The sequence below is a fragment of the Pezoporus occidentalis genome, unplaced genomic scaffold (assembly GCF_034315485.1).
Source record: "Pezoporus occidentalis ecotype Australia unplaced genomic scaffold, CSIRO_AGI_Poc_V1 ctg10, whole genome shotgun sequence".
In the NCBI taxonomy this organism is placed as follows: domain Eukaryota; kingdom Metazoa; phylum Chordata; class Aves; order Psittaciformes; family Psittacidae; genus Pezoporus; species Pezoporus occidentalis.
The window spans coordinates 2,952,201-2,966,324 of NW_026912779.1; the positions used below are offsets into that span (position 1 = coordinate 2,952,201).

Sequence of the window (14,124 nt, forward strand, 5' to 3'; positions counted from 1 at the left end):
TGCCCTTTGGTTTATGAAGTCCATGGAGCTTGAGGTCAGTTAACATCCCTCTCCCCTTTCAGCCCTGTCAGGCCTGTTTGTAATTTTGACAGCCATCACCCATGAGCTGCGTGGCAGAAAGGACCTGATGCCAAATGACTTGTAGGCAGAGCAGTACTGCCTCTTAAATTCCAAAATACAGACATTAATCACTGAGCTGAAATCAGAACAAGCCATTTCAGCTCCAAGGATGCTGCTTTATCTGTCTAGAAAGCTTAAAAGAGCTGCAAAGAAAAACTTCATGTTAAAGTGCAGACTGTAAGCCCATCTTGGTGAAATCAGCAGTCTCCAAAGAGTTAAAACTATAGCTGGTAAAAGGAGATTTTTGTTTTAAAAGCAGCCCTGTGAATCATTAGCTATCCCGGAGGTCCACTCTGTTTGGAATTGAGACTTGCTGTCTTCCTAAATCCCAAATGAAGAATCACCTGCTCCAAAACCACATTAAATTGTTGCACTCTCCTGTTGTTTCAGGCTTATGGATGAGCTCCCAGATTCAGTGATGGAATGGGATTCTTCTGGAAGCAGCTGTCGTAAGTGTACTTGCACTATGTACCACATAGCTCTTTAGCCTGTTACAGAAAATACTTGTGTCTTACTCTATTTGGGGGGTGAAGATTAAGTAGAGTAAAAGTAACACAAAGTTAACAAAGTCTTCACTTACATCAATTGCAAAGGTTTGACCCTTAAAGCCTGAGTTGGTGCAGTATGACCAGTCGTAGGGCGAACTGTTGTGTGCAAGCGGAAGGCATCCTTGAACAAACCTCTTCCTGTCAAGCCTGTGTACGCCACTCTTACCCATACCTAGCCAAGAGAAGGATTCAGCCTGCACTGTCTGTATTTAGCTTGCTGATAGGAGATGCTTGGAATGTGTCACAGGAAGTCTTTTTCTGCTGCTTTCCTGCATTATCCCATAAACAAGCACTAAGGAGATGAAATAGCCATTGAGGGCTGTGTTTTCAACCCTAGTGTGAGGTCGTATAAAAAAGCTTCATCAGTCTCATCTGTGGTGCGTGCCATAGAGTGACATAAGGGACCTCAGCCATGTGTAATTCAAGGTGTGAGGGAGCAGTGCCTATCTTAGAAACAGAAGTAGCTGTTGGTATGGAAATAGTAAGCAACTGTCTACAAAAGGTTTATTGCTCAGTATTCAGAGTGAAAAAGCAAGTGAATGGATGGTTTGTCTTGTTCTTCCTTCACTGAAATACTAAAGTATTTCAGGGAAAAACCTAAATTTCCTTCAAAAGTCAATGTCCCTTTGGGATTTATTCACTTATTTTGTCAACATTATTCTCATCAGGAATTATTGGAACACATCATCTATTACATAAACTATATCCATGATGTGCATACGTATTTAACAAATTTTTACTTCTGGGATTTACCAGATGCTAATATCTGGTGTTGTTCTCGAGTCTTAGGATACGTGTGGGTCTTCAACTGAAAGAAAGGTTTGATTCTTCCCTGTACATTTCTCCTGCCAGCGTTATTTCTGCCCATTCATAGAATCATAGAATCCCAGGCTGGTTTGGGTTGGGAAGGGCCTTAAGATCATTCAGTTCCAACCTGCTGCTATGGGCAGGAACACCTCACACTAGACCATGTTATCCAAGGCTCTGTCCAACCTGGCCTTGAACACTGGCAGGGAGGGAGTGTTCATCACTTCTTTGGGCAACCTTTGCCAGCACCTCACCAGCCTCACAGTAGAGAACTCCTTTGTATCTAACCTGAATGGCCTCTCTGTCTAGAACCATTTGGTAATGACAGCAAAATAATGCTGCTGCTTTAGGATGCAATCTCAAACCCAAGTATTAGAAGTAAAAACCAACACCCGTTTTTTTTTCCAAAGCATTTGAAGTACAATATCTATGCAGATTAAAAGTGCTGTTGACAGTAGTTAATATTTAAAGGGGTATTACAACCTATCAAATATAAAATGCTTCTATTTTACACACAACTATCAATATTGATAAAGTATTTTGATTAATTTTTATCCTTGGATAACTTTTGGTGCTACATGAATTAATACATGACAAGATGCGGCCCTTAAGGGTTTCTTTGTTTATCCATAAGGGTTACCTTGTTTACCCAAGTCTTCTTTTCCTTTCGCATCCAAACATGATCAGATATTGTCAGGTCTGTGTCCTGAGTAGTGTCATCTCATTTCCAGTGTAGGATTTGCATCCATTTTGGCATGAAATTCTTTCTGAAGTTCTAAGTCCACACCAAGTGAACTGTACATTAAAATATGCTCCACAGGTGAACTCTCCAAATTCTTGGCATGTGTTTGTGGCTTAGCATATGATGAGAAGCCAAAGTATGAAGTGCTCAAGAAAATCCTGCTGGATGGACTGGAGTCAAGCGGAATTCGCTATGATGGCCCTCTGGAATTTTCCGCTCCAGCGTGCACACGGAATCACACTGCTCCTAAAGTGTCCAAAGTAAGGCAGGCAGTTCTGGGATTATTTCTGACATCTCCTGTTTGATTGTTGCCTTTTCTTTTGCAGGAGAGGAAATAGTTTAAGATCTCAAAATGAGACTGACACAGCAGTTCTTTTGCCTTAAATACACCATGTTTGTTAATTCCTGTTTCCCCTGGCTCTGCTAAAATGTGGGATGTCAGCCCTTAAGGAGGAAGAACTGTCATGAGTCCTTTTGACCTACAGCCTCTGGCTTCAAAGCGGTAGGTCTGTGGAGAATGATTTACTTTCAGGATAATGGGGAAGTCAAGGACTTTGTTCACTAACATCTCGAAGATGAGCCCGAATGCCACGTTTTTCCTTTGCTCCAGATTAAAAGCAAAGTTACCTTTATTAGTGAAAGCATTTAATTCATTTTCTCCCTTTCAAACCGTTCTTTGTCATTTGCCTTCACCCTCCTGCAGCCACTGATGGGGAGGAGGCATTATCCTAGGGTTTAACTGTGCGATTGGTATGCAGCACTATGTGATGCGCTGACACTGAATTGGGAAGTGGCAGCTATCGTGTTCTATTTTCCTCTTGTGCTTTTAAGTCTGAAACTATGTGGTTAATAAAGCTGTGCTTTAATAAAGGGAGATGGAGGTAATTAACAATCTTACTGGACTTGCCATGAAATGTCAGTCCCGTCATACCTCTGCCTGGAAACCCCCTGTATGCAAGAGCCCTGCTCCTGTCTCAGCTACGTGGGCAATAAGGCAGGGTCAGGGTCCTGCTCATTCCTAATATTTCTGGTGAACTTTGGACCATCACAAGTGTACGTGAGCCAAGAATGCAGGATGCAAACTAATGTGACTGATCGGCTGCAAGATGAATGGTGATTCAAGTATCAGTGCACAGATGGTTCTGATTTGCTGAGTTTTGTAGCTGCTGCAACTGAAGACATAAAATATCCTTCTAGTCATAAATTAGCTCTTTGGAAGCAAAACCTTGGCACCAGAGCTTTACAACCTTCAATTAGTAGGGAAAGAAGTATTTGAATGACTGTGGTATTGACATCTGTAGGCCTGCATAGTAATCATTCCTAATAGAAGAGAATATCTGTTTGAGGGGGTTTTGCATGGCTAATTAACCACCAGTGAGAATATGTAATTTTTTCATGATCTCCTGATTGTCACCTTTCTCTCATGATACAATTACATTTTATTGTAGCAAGTGCCTCACAAACCAATTGTCAGCACTATTTACGTATGATGGGAGGCAGAACAAAAGTTCATGTTTAATAAAAAGCCACTGGGTTTTGATCTTGGTAATTACACAGACTTATTTTAGCAATTTTATTGACTTTTCTGGGTTTATCACTTGGAGGTTTACTTTTAACAAGCCCAAACGCTGTTTCAGGGACATTATGTCTCTTGTTATGCTGGTGACCACTTTGTCCTCACTGATTTGAGAAGCTTTAAATAAAGTTTGCACTGTTTTCTGAACACAACTGAGGGATCAGCCAGCAGTGACCCCATCCCGGATCTCTGCATCACAGGAGGCTTTGATTTCTTAGTCAGATACTGAATAGTCAATCTATTTTCCTCTTATTCCCTGCCCTAAGACATGGCTGTGCTGGCAGAAAAGATGATCCTGACCTTCCAGCCTGTAAAAGCTGCTGTAGCTCTTGCTATTTGCAGGTGCACAACCCCACTGTGAAACCTGTGCATGAGGGGTGTCAGCGATCAACGCTCTTGCGCTGTAGGGCTAAGCGGAATTGGTTTTGATGGCCAAGAACAAGATCAGAGTGTGTCTGCATATTACTAAATCCTGGCACCTGTCATCACTGCTTCAGAGGAATGTTTAATGCTGAGTGTCTTGATCCTCAGTACAGTAGCGCTGCTCCAGCCATCACCTATTTTTCACTTGAGTGTGTTTCTTCAGCCAGTTCTGCCGCTTATGTGTACATGTTTCCTGTAACATCCACTGCAGAACAGCTGCAGAGAGATCTCTAGGGTTATTCCAAGGACTTCAGGAGTACTTAAATACAAGTAGGGAGAGGAGAGAACTGAACTTTGTCTAAATTTACTGCTGTGTGCAGAAAATCCTGTTTTTCAGGCTGTCGAGGATAGCCAAGGCCTGGTGCACTCCGGTGCTACAGCCCTGACAAAGTGTTCGATGACAGGCAGGCACTTCCCACTGCATCTCTTCTCAGCACTGTCTGTAGTTATCCTTGGTCTGATGCTTTTCATCTCTGCGTTCCCTTTCCACCTCTCCTTTTAGTCACCAAACACTTCTCCCATTAAAGAGGCAACCTCAGAATAGTGGGAGCCACTACAAACAATCCCCTGTCTCCTCACTTCTTGCTTACGAGCAGAATCTGCCTCCAGATGACCTGTCAGAGCCACTTGTACCAGTGTGGTACACAGGGAAGAGGTGATTTGGGGTTAATTCCCTTCTGAACACCAGTAAACACCCGTAAATACCAATAAGGGGATCTTGTAGCACAAGCTGCTTGAAGGAGGCGTGAATAGGAATTGCTACAGAACATGAGTTTTCAGATGCAGCTCCCTGTGTATAACACATGAATCTAATCTCGAGGTGACATAAAAAGGGTAGCAGCGCCTACGTCCTGGCTCTTTGTTCCAATCACACACCAAACATAGGTGATAAAATATTAATTGCATTAATTATCAAACTTGTTTTCCCCAGTCTTTGGCACTGGATAAATATTTTCAGCATTTTCACCTGCAGTGGAAGCATTGGCATTAGGGCCAGCTGAAGTGTGGTGAGGCCAGCTGAGGCCTTGCTGCAGTTTGTAGATCTGATAGTGAAAATTAATGGCTTGTCAGTTATATTAGTATGGAATATGGCAAGTTTTAGGGATAAAACACATATATTTTCACTAGTGCCACAAGCCCTGCTTTGAAAGCGATGCTGTCACTTGGGGTATGTATCTACATTGTGAAGACACCAGAGCTGTCAGCAAGATGAGCTGTTCTGGCTCGATGCACTGACACAAGCAGCTTGGGTCCCTGCATTCAGGTAAGGGTCAGTGTGGCACTGAGACTCCCCTGGGCATCTCCATTTCTGAGGCCAGCTGCAGTGTTATGTCCTGAGGTAGCCCAAAACTAGCTTGAGTTGTTCAGATACACCTTCACGTCACTGAACGTGAGCGATTTTCACAGAGCAGAGCTCTGGTTTATGTTCTTAAAAGGTGCTTTGGATTAAGCAATACAAGAAGTGCCCACTGGCACTTCTATTTGTGCAGGTTCTATCTCCTGCATGTATTTAATTTGCAGTACAGAAAAGCAGCTCATTATTTCAAGGGCTGTATTTGGATCCAGCTGCTGCAGAGGCCCATATGCAAACGTTACAGTGAGAGGGCTGTTGGTGTGCCAGAAGTACCAAAGGCATGTGGCATACAGCCTCTGTTTTGGCTATGTTTGTCTTCCAAGGCACAAAAGCCAAAACCAGGCATCATTTGATACTTACTGCTTCGAGCAGCACTGGAAAAAGCTTGTGTTAACTCAAGCAACTATTCACTGTGTGCTCCTCACTTACATCTTTGGGAATATAACCCTTCACTCTGAAATTAGATTACCAGAGTCAGAACACTTCGTGGTTACCTTGCTTTTGGGGCTTTGGCCACTCAGTTCAGTGACATGAAATGCCTCCAGCTCTACTTGTCAATGACCCAGTGACCTCCTGGCTTCATCCCCAGTGAAGGTTGCTAGTGAATGGCCTGAAATCCATACCTGAAGTTTATTTTAGAGCATTCTTTCCAAGTTTCAACTTTGTGCTGTTCAAAGGAGGCATTTATTGATATGAAAACAGTTCTTTTGAGAGATGAAAGCTTTCTCTTGTTCTGTGTTCTCAGTACTGAAGGTGGAATGCTTTCCCTTTTGAAACACTTTTTCACTGTACAAACCTGTTTACTGTCCATCAGCAGGTTCGCTTACCAAAGCCTAAGCCAAAACCAGTTCAGCAGAAGCAAAAGAAGATGGAAGGTGAGGAATATGAGGAATACGTCTGCCAAAACAGAGCTTGTGCTGGGGCAACAAACAAACACCCCCATGATGAAGAAAAGCCAAGTAGATTAAACAGGAGGCTTCACCAAACAAAGCCTCAGCAGGTGAGGATTTGGGCACTGCAGTGCTTTGTGGCATCTGGAGCTTGGCTGCTCCTTTAGCTTCATGTCTACCTTTTGGGGTGGGCAAGGAAGAGGAGTGCTTGAAGAGCCAAGTGCTCTGTCCTAGGCTCCAGAAGGTGGCAACTGCTTCCTGGCTCCTGTTAGTCCAAACATAAAACTGAGTTCCTTGTAAGCACAATGACTAAGTGCAATCAGAGCACTACTTACACCTGACAGGTCCAAGTAGCAGGATGGTACCTGTGGTGGTGTTGAACGTTACTCAGCCCAGCATACAGAACTGCTGTGTGTGCCTCAACAGGGTCCCTTCCTGAAGCCTTCCCTGGAACCAGTGCCACAGAAGCAAAACAAGGTGAAAGAGGAAGAACCCAACGGGCTGAGCAGGCCCCGTGCTCGGGTGACCCGCCAGCACTTCCAGCCTGAGGAGAGGCCACTCACGATTTGGGAGCCCAACCGGGCACAGAAGGTGAGGGTTTGGTGGCCCCTGACAACAGGCACGGCACCCTGAATGCGAGGAGTTTCAGACAGCACTAACCTCACACCACCCAAACTGAGCCCAAACTCAATGTGTACAAAGGAGACGCTGGCCACAAACACTCAAAGTTTGGGTAGTTGCTTGGTCCTGCTGTTAGGAAACTAACATTCCGGTTTCTCTATAGTTCACTTGTAAAGTGCTGCAGTGTGGGTCATGTGTTAGAAGTGTTGGGAAATGAGTCTCCCTTTGTTTTCTTGGTAGAATATTTCTTACTGCAGTAGTTTCCTTTTCTTCATAGTGGAAAACTTCATAGCACTCTTCAAGTAAGTTCTTAAATTCTCACTTCTTAATTTGAGGATTTTAGCAGTTAACTAACTCACCTCATATATTACTGGTAATTTACCACATAAAAGGAAGGGCTGAATGGATGTGTTCAGTCTTACTCTGCAGCTGTACATGAAAAAGTTGATGAAAGAAGTTAATCAAGGTTTAGTAAAACTAATGCAGAACTAAGCACATGTTGGTAATCACCCTGTGCTGTTTCTGTGGAGTTAAATGTGTGTTGTAACAAAGGGATGCTCCTCTGGGGTTCTTTCAGATAGAAAAATAGCTTGTGAAATGCAGCCGATTGCTGATAAGCACAAAACCGCACCTTTAAAGAGAGCTTTGTGATTAACACACGATTCTTTGCTTCAAGCAGTTTGCTGGTCACTGCCTGGAGACTCCAGTACAAGCTGGGAGAGGGAAGCAGGAAAAGCACAGCTGTACCCGAGAGCATCAGGCAGTCAAGTGGTGAGCAGAGTGGGGTCTGGAGATGTGCTGACAGCAAGGTAGCCAGAGACCTGACACAGCAGTGACTCAAAGTAACACGTACAGCTTTGCAGTAGATATTCCAGTGCTACTTAGGACTATAGTCCTAAGAAAGAAGTAGATATGGAAAAGGAGCAAGATCTAGGTTTCCAAGCATGACATAGGGAGGAAAAAGAGCTGGTGTAACTTCCCCTGTTCAGTGCAATAGCAAGCATAAAGTAAGTATGGGTTGTAGATCTTGACTCCAGTGAGTAACCTGGGGCTTTGGGTTTCCCCCAGAGGGTTTGGTATTTATATTGTATTTGTGGCTTTATTTAGTCTTTATAAAGGGAAAGCTGCTGTTCCAATCTGATTAATAATGCTGCATCTGTGTAGTCATTCTGGGGTACTCACTGAATATTGTCAATAAGATGGGAGTTAAAATGGATGTCGGGTAACAGTTAAGATATTCAAATGGGGAAGGAAAAAAGGCAGGATTGCACTAGTTTGTTTTGCAGACTCCTCTCCCTTCCTTTCATAATTGAGGAGGTTGGTAAAGCAGTGCTATATAGACAGTGTAGAGAACTGAGGTTGGGAAAAAAGGGTCATCTACAAAGCAGGGAAAAATGCACTGGTCCATGCAGGAGCTGGAGGGTGAAGCTAACAAGGGTCCTGCAGAGAGCAATGCCACACACCTCGGCCAGGCAGCTGTGGAGCAGGTAACTGCAGGCACCATGCTCTGACTCGGGCACCAAGATGGAATGGTGGCCCTGGTGCAACTGAAGGTGTGAACAGAGAGCATGGAGGGGAAGTTCTCTTCCTCCGTGGTGTATCTCTGGGGGAAGAACAGGCAAATGCCACATAGCTGGGGCTGCTGGAAAGCAGCTATAGTCTAGGTATCAATTAAAACAGGAAACACTGCTATGCTGAAAGGAGAACACCTGACTGAGAGGAGGAGGACAAGAAGGGTAGGACACTTGGGAGAGATGAACTGGGAAAGACAAAATGAGGAAGACAGGTAATATCTATTATAATGATATATCGTTATAATAAACATCTATTAATTAAAACAATATGGAAACAACAAAAAGCAGGGAAGACAAATAACCTATGAGCTGCCTTCACGGTGGATGTACTAGTGTCTATCAGATGGGGCCCATATTTAGTTAAAAGAAAAGAAACAGATGTCTGTCAGTAATCTGAAAGAGGAATAAAACAGGAAGACAGGAAATTTTATATTAGAAAGATGCAGATTTTCTCCTATTGCTGAGGTTGAAATTAAGGGCTGTATTGCTAAAAAATTACCTATTGAGAATGGGAAAGGAAACCAAAGCTGAAAGTTTTGCTGAGGGACAGTGGAAAAAATGGCTAAGTCTGGGATGTGTGAGAGACAGATTCCTTTCTGATGGATTTCCTTTCCTCCCAGAAAGGAGATTTAAAAGGGTAAGCTAAGGATGACATTGCTCCTGGAGACCTAAAATCCCCCAGCCAACTAGAACTGACCCCACATAAATACTACAGAGTCATGCTGTCTGTATAAATCACAAGTTTGGCTTCACCATGAAAGGCAAAACCTGCACAAATTAAAACAGCAAATCAGACTTCAGACTCAGGTTGAGGGTTTCCAGGCTAAAGCTTTATTAGCAGGAACACTAATAAAAAGTGTAGTTTTATACATTACATATGTAAACACTGTAAAGACTTAAATATTGACAGTTTTGGGAACAAGTTAAAGATAGAGAAGAATTTCAGCTGTTGAATTCAGTAAAATATAGAGGACGGCTCTGGAGACTTCAGTATAGAGATGGCTCTGGAGAAGATGTTTAATCATACCTAATGTTATACACTTAATATACAGTATACTTGTACCTAGAAATGCCAGAGCTGAGGCTTTGCAAGACTGGTATTGCTTCCTTTAGGATAACTGGATGTCCTCTTTGGCATCCTTGTTTTTCCGATTCACATCTCAATATTAAATTTAATGATTACTATTTTTTCCCCTGCAGAAATACCCTGCAAGAGAATTGCCCCCATTCACCCCCCAAGCACTATTCTCAGAGCCCAGAAAGGAACACCATCGACTCTTAACTGTGCATCACCCACTGCCATGGCAAGAAACTGGTTCTGACTTCACTCGTCCTTCGCTTCCTACTGCATTTAGGCTTGCATTTACTGACAGAACGTACCATTACACTACAGCAGTACTTGTACTCCTGCTGCTGATAGTACTTTCCTTGTATTTTCTTTGATGGCACCATCTCGGGGGCTTCAGTGCACGTGTGGTGGTGCTCCCATCACACAGTTTCTTCTCAGAGTTTCTTCGTTGAAGATTTCAACGTCAGTGGCTTGAAAAAGATGTTTAAGTAACGCTGTCAATACAGATCCTTCCCAGGCAAGTCCCGCACTCCGTAGTTACACATGCACTAAACCATGTGTACAAGGCTCGTCTCTGTCACAAGCGGTGGGATTTCTTTTTGCTTTATTTGTGAAACTGGACCTTTGCTACAGCAATATTAGAAATGTATCGTGAAATACAACAGGGTGTGAGACTGAATTACTGACACCGCTGTGTTGGTAACTTGTGCTGTTTCAGCAAACCTTTGGGTAAATCCCAGTGCGTTAAATGTGTGGGAATTTACTTTTCCTCTCTTTATTCCACAGTATAAAGGGAAGATCATAGCCACAAATTCCATTTTAGAAAAGACTTTGTTACTGGTTTTGCCTGTACCTGAGCTACCACTCATGGTTTAATTCAATCACTCATTTTTTGCCTTTCCTTACCTTATTACAATATGGACATTCACCAAAGATGACATTAAAGCTCTGTCTGCTTGAAGGAAGACCTTGTAGCCACTGCAACACAATTAAGTGGATTAGAATTCACATTTGTTTCATATCAAATTTAAGAACTACCTATTACTGGGGATTTCTCCCAAACAGAGTTCATGGTGTGTGTCAAGGCAGAGTCCATGTGAGCACAAAGTGAGGCAGGTTCCCCTTCACAGACAGCTTATGCCTGATGTGTGGGGTTACAAGATGAGAGGGGCTTTGGACAAGGGATGTAGGGACAGGACAAGGGGAATGGCTTGAACCTGCCAGAGGGGAGACTGAGATGAGCTCTTAGGCAGAAGCTCTTCCCTGTGAGGGTGCTGAGGCACTGGCACAGGGTGCCCAGAGAAGCTGTGGCTGCCCCATCCCTGGCAGTGTTCAAGGCCAGGTTGGACACAGGGGCTTGGAGCAAGCTGCTCTAGTGGAAGGTGCCCTGCCCACACCACTCTGCGGCTCTATGACTCAAAGAGGCTGTGGTGGTTGTAACACTCCTTCAAGGACTTTGCTGCTTCTGAAATTCGAGAGGGCAACACTTGTTTTCCAGAGTCTGACAGGCAATGAACAAAGTCTGTCCTGTTACTGTACCTCATACAGACAAGCCTGGTGGAAGGGTTGTCCACAGCGGGGGTCATCACACACCTGATCTGGAGTAGTGCCCTTGAGGCGATAGGCGTAGCAGATCCCACAGTCCTTGGCAAAATCCTTACAACACAACATGGTTTAGCTTACAGGCCCACCCAAAGGAAGAAACAGAGCTGGTAACACAGCCAACACGTTCATCTGTTGGTCTCTGCTTTTGCAAGTTTTGCTTTCAATCAGTACGTTTATACCCTCATGGCATAAACTGAGACTATTGAAGCCTTGTGCATCTGAAGCCAGGTTGTATTTTATCCCCTCACTGAATTACATCTACTTTGACAGGCATTTTCATACTCTGTTGTTTCTTTTTCCTCAAACACAATGATTTGTCATTACATGTGAGCATCAGGCATAACCCTCAGTCAGATATTAATGTCAGAATTCCACAAGTGGAAGCAAAGCTGATAATCCAGTGTTGCAGTGCTATTTGGATGGCCTCTTGTCCCCCCTGAGCAGCTCCACCTCATTAGAACTTAAGTCATCAGCATCCATAACAGAATGTTTGGGTTTGCCACATCTCATTAGCTACTCTGGAACTTCCTCCTTCCCTTTTAATAGCGAAGCCTGTTATTAATGGCCTCACTGCTAGGAAGGCCACAGGGAAGTGAGCACCTCTAATCAGGGGTTAACAAGCTCTGACAATTGTTGCTTGAAGTCCAGAAGTCCTTATGACAATATATTAATGCCATTACCTCTCCTCTAAGTCTCTTCTTTTTGCTGGCAGTTGTAAAGTGACCATTTAACTGTTACTTATTCAGGAATAACGACTGAGCATTACCAAAAAGCAACTTACACTTTTCTCTAACACAGCACGAGAGGGGAAATCGATTTCTAAGAGGCCTTTCAAGTTTTGCAATAAACTGATTTCTGGATCCCTGCAGGTAGGATCGAGAGAGAGAAAAGTCAACACGAGGAAGGGCAAATTCCATTTCAGTTTCAAAGCTGTGCTCTTTAAAGGTACTTACCACAAGTGCATGTTGTCGTTCAGCTTGGTTCTCAAGGGGTTAACCGCTGCAATACAACACATAACTCATTACATACCTTTAGCATCCCTTTTGCTTCCCCCCTCAGATACCAGCACTGGAGAAGAAAGCATGGGCTGGGGTTTAATCGCTTGAACTACGTAAGTCAGTGACTGCTTTTAGTTTGGGGAATTCATTGCACTATCATTTTAAATACCACACTGCTGAAGATAGGGTTGCATTACCTTTAAAAGTGGCAAAAAGCTGTGGGACACAGAGTAAAAGACTGAAGTATTTTCAAACACTATTAGGACATATGCAGTGCTATTCCAATATAAACATGATGGGTAATCTGTAGGACACAGGGAAACATAGTGCCAGGAAAGCACTGGAAAACCAGCATCACTCGCAGAGCAAACCAGCGTGCTGTGGATTTAGGTTGTTAAACCCCCAGCATCCACTGTGTAAAACCCTCTTCCACACCCATTCAGCTTAATCCCCAGCTCTGGGTAAGTACAGTTTACGCCAGGAGTCTGCCACAGTGCGTGCTCAGCAGAGATGTGATTCTGGAAGAGAAACTAGCAGTGCAGGTCTGTGCTCTTACCGTGATCTGCCCCGAGGAAGTAGCACTCGGGGAGCATGGCTGGGTGCCGAGGATCCACCTCCACACTCACAGAGACGTTGTTCCCTACAGAGAGCACAAGAGTCACTGGGGGCTTTGCTTGGCAGGCAAGTGTTTGTGTCAAAATAGGAACATAACCTTTCTTTAGGAGCAGTTTTAAATGGGTTCATTTCATGGGTTCAAACTGAAGCAGGGGAAGTTCAGGTTGGAGATAAGGCAGAAGCTCTTCCCTGTGAGGGTGCTGAGGCGCTGGCACAGGGTGCCCAGAGAAGCTGTGGTTGCCCCATCCCTGGCAGTGTTCAAGGCCAGGTTGGACACGGGCTTGGAGCAAGCTGCTCTAGTGGAAGGTGTCCCTGCCCGTGGCAGGGGGTTCGAAGTGCATAAGCTTTAAGGTTCCTTCAACCCAAACCAGTCTGGGATTCTATGATTGTTTTAATCCAGACTCATTTTCGTTACGCTAAATGATAACAGTTGGTAGGTATCTCTATTAACTGTACAAAGTATCAGTCTCTATAGGAAATATTTACATTTCAATGGGCTGTAAATAAAAATAGCAACTGACTGAAAAAAAACCCCACCAGTCTTGAATTTCTTTAAGTCTTAACCTTAACACTTCAACTTATTTCTGACTGATCAAACTCAAGCCAGATGAGAATCCAGTTGAAATCTTAGTGGAGATGTAATTATTATTAATTCCTTGTTATCTTTTACAGTCAAAAAGAGAAGCCTAAAACCAATTTTAAGCAGTAGAAGTCAGTCCCCTCTGCAGCACACACACTCAGTGATGCAGTGATGCACTCACTGATGGAGTGAACAATGGCTTACGCCTGAAGTGGCTAATGTCCTTGCACAAGGTGCGCTCACCCTCGGAAGGGCTGTGTATTCCTAAAGGGTAAACAGCCCCAAAATGGTCTGGATCCAGGTTAAAAACCTCACGGCAAATTCTTCTCTAAATAAAACCAGGTGAAGTCCAATGTGTTTTCATAATTAAGAAGTACATGAGGCTTCCCCTCCCTGAAGACACTGGAATGAATGAAATCCAGTCCTAACCAAAGACTGTGACTGTTGACAAAGGGCTCCCAGTCCACAGTGCCCTCCCCTGATCTCCTCTGAGGTGCCTCCTGAGGCTTTTCCTTAGTCTGTGTCAAGATACAATGGAACCAAGACAAAGCCACGCACAGAAAAGCGGTGTCCAACCCACAGCTGCTGAACCTTTCCTTGCC

General features: G+C 43.8%; 2 protein-coding genes across 9 annotated transcripts in view; one reads left to right on the forward strand and one right to left on the reverse strand.

Moving 5' to 3' along the window:
• The window catches only part of VRK2 (VRK serine/threonine kinase 2), a 46,712-nt gene extending 36,225 nt beyond the window's left edge, over window positions 1-10,487 (forward strand). For 2 of the 6 annotated variants that reach the window (XM_062609399.1, XM_062609389.1), the window contains exons 10-14: window positions 511-569; window positions 2,296-2,477; window positions 6,382-6,570; window positions 6,887-7,051; window positions 9,856-10,487. In XM_062609399.1, coding sequence (XP_062465383.1) covers window positions 511-569; window positions 2,296-2,477; window positions 6,382-6,570; window positions 6,887-7,051; window positions 9,856-10,098 — 838 coding nt within the window. In that variant the 3' untranslated portion in view covers window positions 10,099-10,487. Of the gene's footprint in view, window positions 1-510; window positions 570-2,295; window positions 2,478-6,381; window positions 6,571-6,886; window positions 7,052-7,757; window positions 7,853-9,855 lie in introns of all 6 variants that reach the window. The other 4 variants (XM_062609421.1, XM_062609426.1, XM_062609407.1 and 1 more) reach the window with 4 other exon arrangements.
• The window catches only part of FANCL (FA complementation group L), a 30,788-nt gene continuing 26,722 nt past the window's right edge, over window positions 10,059-14,124 (reverse strand). For all 3 annotated transcript variants that reach the window (XM_062609508.1, XM_062609516.1, XM_062609527.1), the window contains 6 exons: window positions 12,884-12,967; window positions 12,283-12,328; window positions 12,111-12,192; window positions 11,264-11,380; window positions 10,631-10,702; window positions 10,059-10,194 (listed from right to left, as the gene is read on the reverse strand). In XM_062609508.1, the coding sequence (XP_062465492.1) occupies window positions 10,159-10,194; window positions 10,631-10,702; window positions 11,264-11,380; window positions 12,111-12,192; window positions 12,283-12,328; window positions 12,884-12,967 (437 nt within the window). In that variant the 3' untranslated portion in view covers window positions 10,059-10,158. The remainder of the gene's footprint in view (window positions 10,195-10,630; window positions 10,703-11,263; window positions 11,381-12,110; window positions 12,193-12,282; window positions 12,329-12,883; window positions 12,968-14,124) is intronic.